The sequence below is a fragment of the Sabethes cyaneus genome, chromosome 1, assembly GCF_943734655.1.
Source record: "Sabethes cyaneus chromosome 1, idSabCyanKW18_F2, whole genome shotgun sequence".
NCBI lineage: Eukaryota > Metazoa > Arthropoda > Insecta > Diptera > Culicidae > Sabethes > Sabethes cyaneus.
This window is the reverse complement of record NC_071353.1, coordinates 42,196,847-42,205,647: the sequence shown is the minus strand read 5'-3', so window position 1 is coordinate 42,205,647 and position 8,801 is coordinate 42,196,847. Positions and strand designations below refer to the sequence as shown.

General features: G+C 39.4%; 2 protein-coding genes across 2 annotated transcripts; both read right to left on the bottom strand.

The window, feature by feature from the left end:
- Positions 1 to 74: 74 nt before the first annotated feature.
- On the bottom strand, positions 75 to 1,114 carry LOC128732714 (protein THEM6-like). Its single transcript, XM_053826033.1, has 3 exons — positions 919 to 1,114; positions 621 to 847; positions 75 to 553 (listed from the first exon to the last, which is right to left on the bottom strand). Exons 2-3 carry the CDS (start codon positions 748 to 750, stop codon positions 90 to 92), a joined length of 594 nt encoding a protein of 197 aa, XP_053682008.1. The 5' UTR covers positions 751 to 847; positions 919 to 1,114; the 3' UTR covers positions 75 to 89.
- A 544-nt stretch (positions 1,115 to 1,658) lies between these two features.
- LOC128743637 (thioredoxin domain-containing protein 9) lies at positions 1,659 to 4,401 on the bottom strand. Its single transcript, XM_053840255.1, has 4 exons — positions 4,317 to 4,401; positions 3,100 to 3,289; positions 2,666 to 3,025; positions 1,659 to 2,606 (listed from the first exon to the last, which is right to left on the bottom strand). The coding sequence occupies exons 2-4, from the start codon at positions 3,274 to 3,276 to the stop codon at positions 2,487 to 2,489; spliced, it is 657 nt and encodes a 218-aa protein (XP_053696230.1). The 5' UTR covers positions 3,277 to 3,289; positions 4,317 to 4,401; the 3' UTR covers positions 1,659 to 2,486.
- Positions 4,402 to 8,801: the final 4,400 nt, after the last annotated feature.

The window sequence follows — 8,801 nt, the reverse complement described above, 5'->3', positions numbered from 1 at the left end:
CGTAGTCAACATTCAGGGGTTTCTACACGTTTCACTCTACATACGTTCTTAAGCTCCTTAAAATATATAGGTCAACCTTTTAAGTGTTTTTAAATTTGTTTTTTATTGTTATCTTCTTTGCGTAATTGTTGACTAGACACCTCATTTGCTGCTAACCAGTGACGTATTTCGTCCGGCTGTGGTGGCCTGCTCAGGCATTCCTCGAATTGACCGATGAAAGCGACCAGGTTTACTTTCTTCGCAACTTGACGCGAAAAGCCAACCGCACGAATGAAGCCGTCCAGCAGCGTGATAAATTTGTGCTCAAAATAGATACTCTTTTCGTCCCACCACACAAGGCGCGTTTCCACCCGAAAAGGCTGCAACAGTGAAATCATTTGGCGATAACGAATCATCGTTGCTCCTTGTACCACTGAACCGCCAGCCGCATTGAATTTAGTCCAGAACCGGCATCGGCCGTACCATTGGTAGCGAGCAAAGTCTAGCTCCCGCAGGAAACGAGCGTTATTCATGTGATTAAGGAATATGTCGACGTCCTGGGTGGTACATATTCCTGGCGATATTGACAGTCCATAAGTATTTTTCAGTACCTAATAAGAGTAAGTTACACAAGTACTCACCATAAGTAGTTATTGTTTCTGTGAGCTTTAAATTTCTCTTGGACAGTGCAATGGCAACGACTGTACAGAGAGTTCGAATGAAATAGTTCAAATCTAATGCCACATAAAGCAGAACTATGAACCACCACATTTTAGCTGCCAGGAAGACCACTTCACCTTATCACAGAATTTTCAGCTGGTTCTCCAAGTGCTTGTCAAACGCTGGTTTTCGATTCAAGTTACCATATCTGTGAATATGTTTACGAGAAAAACAGTTTAGGAATCTTCCAATTTCAGCAAATATCAGATTTTATCCTACCATTTTATTAACTTAAATGTTGATCGACATTATACCAAAGCACTAGCTGAGTTATACAATTCAATCAACTTGATTTGATACGATGCGTATGATGATTGAGTAATAGACACTTCGAAAAAATATCACTGTACGTTACGTACAATTATAAACTGTCACCTGCTACGTAGGTATTGGCAGATCTACTCTGCCTATACCGATTACTAATACGTAGCGATATAAGTACTGTACTGACAGACGGTAAGAAAGTATGTGCCATGTATTTTCATAGCCGCGAAACGTGCACATCACTGTTAGCGCTGTTTGAGATAACATGTTGATTACAGATTCAACAAATAATTTCCTGAAGTTTCGTCATTTGACCGGTTTCACATACTATGATGACAGAGAGGATAGCAAACACCTGTGCTGCGATGCATTTGCTTTAATAATTAACTGTTCATTTTGGGCGAGTACTCCAAAGAGCCAAAATCACACTTTAAAAATTCTTATAATCATATCTAGCGAGAGCGATATAGCAAGTTTTTTCGACTCCACTTCTATGGACATTGTAGATCTTCTTTACTCGAAACACTTCGTTGATAATACCAGTTTTATCTCTTTTGTATCTCACGCAGCCAACAGTTAACCACGTACTTTTGTATCTCCTTAACATTACTATAATAATCAATCTATAAATCTAGTGCAGTGCTAAGAAAGAAAAAACACATGCCGGTAAATAGAAAACTTAGTTTATTTGCGATTCTATAAGTTGCATTTTGCAAATTCAAATTCGTCAAATCAGTAGCAAAATAATATAGATAGGTATCTTAATTCTATTTTGTTACGCGACACTAAACATTGGGTCGCGAGGATGCTTAGCAAAGGTTTCTGCCTTTATGGGTTCAAAAAGTTTCATTTCTGTTGACAGATTAACGGGTCTGGATATACATAGCAATCAGCAGAAATCATCGCCAAAAACGGTCATGATTGTAAGTAAACTATCACTAGTACTGTTATTTATTAGTTTAAAACTACATTAGTTGCAGCAATTGAAGTGCGTCGAAGATTTTTATTCGTTATTTTTGATTTTTTCGGCTCGACGATAACAAAAACTTGTTTTAATTTAGGAGCATTAAAGTTTCCATCAATTTTTGAATAGGACTATCATAGGACATTATAAACTGAGGTAAAATTCAAAATCAAATCATAGACATTCCTACTCACTAGATCGAATGCATTCAATATCCATTGTAACAGAAACAAAGATCGGCATAGAGTTAGAAAGCATTCAATGTTATTGACACTAGATTAAAAATGGGTTTTAGCCGATGATAACATGACCAGACTCCAGAATATACGGCACATTCCGAAAGTCTTCGATTGCCTGTGCGAATGTGTTGACTAAAGAGGTTCGAAAGCTTTACTAAATACGCTCTATACTACAGTTCCGCTGCAAAAGCGTTTCGGAACACCTTTTGTAAAAAGCTTTTTGTTTGCATGGTCTATCTTTTCTGTACGAATTGTTGTTAGGGATGTCAATTTGAGGACCAGTTACTGTAATGAAACACAATGATAATAATTTAAATGGCTCAATCGTCGAAGTCAATGTCTGAATCATCCGAATCGTAGCCGCCGCGGATAGTTTTTTTAGCAGCATATGTTGAAGTCTTTTTCTTTTTCTGGTCATCAGGAGGTGTTAAGAGGTCACCCTGAAAGCATAACGTTTTGTTATAGTACAAACGCATAATTTCTGCGAAATCAAACTTACACTATAATTTATTGCGCCAGACTGTGCGATTCGCCATTCAAGCATGTCGGTGCTGAAATCGTCACAATTACCGAGATCGGTGAAACCAACAATGTAATCCTTGGTTTTGCTGTCTTTAATCAGTGCTATACTTGGAATCACCTTGATCCGCAGACGTTGTGTCAAGAATGGGCATTTTTCGGCATTCACCTTACAAAACTTGGCTTCGATATGCTTAGTGGCGAGTATCTTCAGGTGCATATCCACGATGCGGCACCGTGGCGTTGAGTCGCGATAGAAGTGGCACACGATATTTGCAGACTTTTTACTCACCTCAAAAAATTCCTTCTCGTCTGCGAGTTCGCTGTATTCTCCATGACCCTGGGGAAAAAGATGACAGCTATAAATGATCTTTGCATCCTGAGATATAGGTACCGATGGAAGAATCTACTTACATTATTTTTCCATTCTTGTCGCTGAGCAGCTTGTTTCTTCATTTCCTGAATTCGCTGCTCGCGCAGTTTTTCCAGATCCTCGCCACCGAGACTATCCAAGCGAGCCAGCTCCCCGTCCAGCTGTTTCTCCAACTGAACTGCAGCGTTGATCAGGGAATTTTGCAGCACTTGTTCCATGGCCTTTAGCTTGCTAGTGATAGGAAATCAAAAATAACAATCTATTTCATTTGATTAACCAAGTCTTTGTAGATAATGTTCACAGTACAGATTCAGTAATTTCGTAGAGTTTTGGTAATTGAATTTTGAACACTAGTCAAAAAAAAATAAAACCTGAGCAAAGAACATGTGAGGTATATGTTATTAGTAGTTTCCATAGCAAAAATTCGAAATCCGCTACAGAGTTGCCAAATGAAAATCATCTACCCTAATAGAAAAAATAATTAGTACACTGTTATTTAAACTATTTACTATCTATAGTTTACAGCACGACTAAAATATATTCTTCGTAATAACTCTTCTTATTTCAAGTGTCAACTCAATTCTTGTATAAATAATTTCCTAACCAACATTTAAGCCTATTTAGCCTATTAGCAACTGAATAAATCAAAAATTATTCGAATCAAAATACCTAACTTATTACTGTGATACCATGGAAACTATAGCTAAATAAAAAACTGAAAGCTTTCATTCGTAAAATTTACGATGAGACATAAAAATAACAATTACATTAATTAATCGCCTGGTTATAAAGATACTTTTCGGTGTTAAGCTAAAGACCCCCTTAGAGCACAGTATTCGATTGAATGAACTCAAGAAACAAAAACCAATTATTCTGCTATTATATTGGTTAAAATGTCACTTATTTATCCGCCCGAGTACTCAGAAAAGCCATGCGAGTTATATCGAAATCAGTATAGGCGTGTCGCTCAATCAGTAGGTTTTTGGCCATTAATAATCTGGAAATTTTTCTATTACCGGAAAACTGTGTAACAAACTATTATATAGCAGTATTCTTGGACTTCTGTCACTTTCGCAAGGAAGCAAATCATTCGGGAAAATCATCCCTTCCAACGCCCCCAACCGGGTCGGAAAGATGTAAAGCACATGATCAATGTTTCGCCGCATATTGCTTCAAGCAATACAAGAACGACGAGACCTTTAGCGGAAATCGACTGCAAATATGCTAAATTGTCGTTTGAAAAGGTTTTCCTACTTACTGCTTTGTCGATAAAGTTGAAATTTACGAGATTTACTAGCTCCCGTTAGTTTTCCTGTCTCAAATTGAATCACTTCACCTTCGTCCGTTTTACTGCTGTGCTGTTTGTACTCAACAGTTACGAGTGTGTAAGTTTTTAGGCTGGTTTCGCCATCGGCATCTTCCATGTGCAACAGAGATAGCAAATGTGGGGATACCTTCTTCCGTCGATGTTTATTGAGAGCGTGCGATGAATCTAGAAATAGGGTATATCTACCACTAGTTGACCCTATTTTCCTAACAGTGGACCTCGCCCAAGCAACCAGAAGTTCGAATATTGCGATTATTATCTAAAATTTTTCTTTCGTAGGTTAAGTTGTGCGCCTAACAGTTGCGCGCAGCTTTGTTCTGGTTGCTCGCAGTCAAAGTATCTCTTTTACACTCACACGAAATCTCGTAAGAAACTGTCAACGCAAGAGTGATGAGAAAAGCAACAATGTTTCTCTCTCGCTCATCAGCTGAATGCTAGGGTAGCTTGCTTCGTGTTTGTCCGTTCAAACATGGACCAATTTTTTACAAACGCAATCAGCATTTAAATTTTATCATTTTCGGTTAACGTAAGACATTGTAACTGTGTTGTTTGTAAGTCTGTACGTAATTGAACAAAACAAATGTTATGTAAGAAAACTTACACGTGCTTACTCTGTCAATAATACATGATTTACCTTTGCGCACAACTATATAAAGCTGAAAAACGAAATATTTTCTCGGGAAGCACAATATTACTTGACACGCGAACTTGAAAGTTCACAATTAGTTCAAATTCAGTTCCGTGGAACTTTCTTGCTGATTAGTAGTGTATATCAAGTATACGTGGAACTAAATGCGGAAACGAAAACGCGGAACACTTGGGTTCAAACCCAACAAGCAAGCAAATGCAACGAATGTAGAAGTTAGGTAGAAGTCAAGGGGTCGGACACTCAGCACATAGTGCCCCGGCACTGCAGAGATATCAAACGGCACACCTCTGAAGCCTTATAAAAAAAACATTTATAGGGCTTTACACACCTCCGGTTGAATTTTACATATGAAATGGGAGCACTGCCAGTTGTCAAAATCATCTCGCACGGTTGCCAGATCTATCAGATTTTAACGAATTTAACTAATCTTGCAGTTCGGCACTTTCGGTACAGCATCGGCACAGTTCGATTCGTTTCAAGTCGCCTAACATAAAAACGGCTGTGCCGAGTGACCGACCCCTTGGTAGAAGTATAAAAATGGAACATAGAAGTGCTGCTAAATTTTAGTTTTTTTTCAGTTTTTGACAGTTTATTTCGCAGCTGCTTAGCATTCTATGCAGCGAACTCAAGACAGCTTGCAAGTTCGGTTAATTACTAAAAAGTGAAGCTGCTATTAGCAAGCTATAGATTAATATACATAAAGCTGTTTAACCCTCGTTGGACACCATTATACTCTTGGTTACTTGGGCGGGTATTCACGAGGGGCAAGACACTTCATAATATTATCATAATATTAATATATTAGGCTCTATTAAAACCCTATAAATGTATAAATAAATGTAACTTTATAGGGCTTTCGGTTATATTATGGGTGGGAAAGGTCAATATATTAAGGTTGGAAAAATATTTCCATTGGGAAAAGTAATATATTTTCGACAGTGTCTTGCCCCTCGGGTATTCAGTTTTTCGCGCGTAATGGCGGCTAGTGGGCAAGGCTGCTGATTTCTCCTGTGAACCAAAAATCGCTGTGCGTATCATTCGCACCGTGCTAACCTTTTACATGTACACTCGCTTGTCTCATCGGAGACGAACTTGTGTGTATAGGGAACGAAACAAGTGATTTTTATTTTATCCACCCCATCGGCAGGCAACCATGTTTTCGCCGCCAACATCTCGTGTGTGCGAAAATGAGATAGCATTTCATCACTTCGTTTCACTCGACTGCCAGCAGCTTGATTTGGGCCCGCTGTCAAATTTTGAGCCCAGGACATGCTGTCGCTGACGTTCACTGCAGCTCGATATAGAGATGTCGATGGGGTGATTTTATCCCTCTTCTGCATTGTCTTTCTATTCAGCGATTTGTTTTCTTTTACAAATAAGCGCCCAACATTCGGCAATGATTCGCTTCAGTATAGATGTGATCCTATTGACTCACAGGCGAAGCGAAGCAACGTGATGAGAAGCGATGCGATTGCGAGGTGATCATATGCGGTTGCTTCATATAGATTGTTCTGTTGGCTAGCGCTGACGGTAACGTGTCTACCCAAGTAACCGCAAGCATTAACGCATAACCCCATATTGGCTGTAGCTCGGCATCGCTTATACCAGACAGCGGCATATCAGCATTTCGCATGGTTATAACACTTATGTAAACATCGCTAATGCGTTTAAGCATTACCGTAAATTAGCATTATTAAAACCACTATTTGCGTATATAATGTTACAATATGTGGCTTACAAGCTTTTGAACAAATCTTTAAAACGTACCGTAAGTGTTAATAAAATGCTTATACCGGACTTCGTTTTTGCTTATTTACGGCCACTACTCATGCTCTGTTTCACCTAGCAGCCGCTATCTCTTTTCATCCAATTGAATTCTAAAACGAACTACGAACGATGGTTTAAGTACGACTAATTACAACCCCACTCATCTATAACAGCTGTGGTTGAGATATCAAAGGCGCCAGCAAATGAACGATGCAGGGATATACGCACCCAGGTTCGAGTCTCATGAAGGGTAACATTTGAAATGTAAAACAAAACAATTCAATCGAGTAACGCATAGCCTGAGAAGCAGCTAGAATCTGCGGCTTTAAAAAATAAATTTGAAAATATATTTATTTTTGTCTTTTGACGCGCTGGCCGAATTGATGTTTTTATATTTTTTTCGCAAACTAGCTAAAAATAACGATATGTCGATAATGCAGGCGAAGCGATGTTTAATATATGCCTTAATGGTGCTTTAGCAATTGCTATTATAATGCAGCTTTAATTTGACAATAGTGGGGCTCGAGTGGGGCCCTTTTCCATTTTATTACTGCATTTATTGTACATGTAAGAAAATAATACATTATATGCTATGTTTTGTAGCGCACTATAAAGCATTACAATTGAATTGATATAAAGCTTCGTGGTTACTTGGGTAATCTAACTTTCCCCGTCTAACCGTCCCTTCATCAATTGTAGAAGCACCGTTTTAAAAAATATTAATATAATGCTTGACCGCACTTCAAGGTCAAGACTAAAAACACGAGGTTTGGTCTAACTCTCATTCGGTTTGTTTTTGTCCATCAAATAAAAAATATTGCTCGGTGAGCAAAAACCTTCGATTGATTTCTAGAGAATATTCTTAGAAAATTTGCCCTCCCATGGGTAGGTGGTTTGTCGCGCACTTCGGCACAATCCTAAACTTAATTCCGCATGTAGAATGTGTAGGGAACGTAAGTTAGAAGAATTAACGTAAAATAAATCTAATGAAACTAAATCATTTGTTTCAGTGTAACTGAAATTGCTTTGGATGTGTAGCGAGAATTTGTAATCCAGCTTTTTACGAGCCATAATGGCGGACGTGTTCGTGATATTTGAATAGCATTTTTGACATTTCCCTAATACATCGCACGTTTTCTTTCCGCGCGTTCACGGTAAAACTAAAGGAATATACGGAAAGAAAACGTGCGATGTATTAGGGAAATGTCAGAAATGCTGTTCAAATATTACTAACACATCCGCCATTATGGCTCGTAAAAAGCTGGATACGAACGGTAAGAGACAAGGAGAGCAATCTAACTCCGCCTGCAAATGACGGATCTCGGTAGAAGCATGTTCGATAAACCTGAAAATACTGAGAACCTGAGCAGAGGGTCCAAAGCCCCTAAAGGAGGATGGTTGAATAGCTGTTATCCATGGCTAAAAGTAAAAACAAGAATGGATAAACCCCTAATCCAAGGTGTCATGCGACCCGTGCCGAGGGATGAATGGTGGGAGGGGGGGTTCTATAAATACCCAGCCTCAAACGGAGCCTGTGGAGTACCAGAGCGCCCTCCACAGTAATCAGCCCTTACCGCATCATGAGGGGCTCTGATGCGGCGGACTCTTCTTTCCCCTCAACTCGTGGGATTCTATATGAATAATCAAAATCAAAAAAAAGTAAAAGTGATAGGAAAGGCGTTTGTATCGAGGTCTGTACAAACGGATGCCTGCCTGTCAACGACTGACCACACCGTAGCCCTTGTGACTACGGAGCAGTCCAGTGACAAGATATCGACTAAACGTGCAAGGCAGTCCCCAGGGGAACAAACCCCCACGGGCCCGAAGAAGCGCTTGATCGCTGAGGATCGCAAGCAAACTGTGAAACCCTCCGAGGGTAATAAGACGCAGTTAGCTCCCGACAATCAGTGGGAAACAGTGAAAAAGAAGAAGGCCAGGAAGAAAGAGGAGGATCGAACTCCACCGAAAGTGGCCAGAAAAAAGAGGAGCAAAGGCGATGC

Bases quoted from the DNA above. Each gene is read 5' to 3' on its own strand.
- LOC128732714 (XM_053826033.1), bottom strand. From the start codon at position 750: ATGTGGTGGTTCATAGTTCTGCTTTATGTGGCATTAGATTTGAACTAT. The intron at 554-620 runs GTGAGTACTTGT...CAATATCGCCAG, and splicing joins AGAAACAATAACTACTTATG to GAATATGTACCACCCAGGAC.
- LOC128743637 (XM_053840255.1), bottom strand. From the start codon at position 3,276: ATGGAACAAGTGCTGCAAAATTCCCTGATCAACGCTGCAGTTCAGTTG. The intron at 3,026-3,099 runs GTAAGTAGATTC...CTTTTTCCCCAG, and splicing joins GACAAGAATGGAAAAATAAT to GGTCATGGAGAATACAGCGA. The intron at 2,607-2,665 runs GTAAGTTTGATT...TTATGCTTTCAG, and splicing joins CTGGCGCAATAAATTATAGT to GGTGACCTCTTAACACCTCC.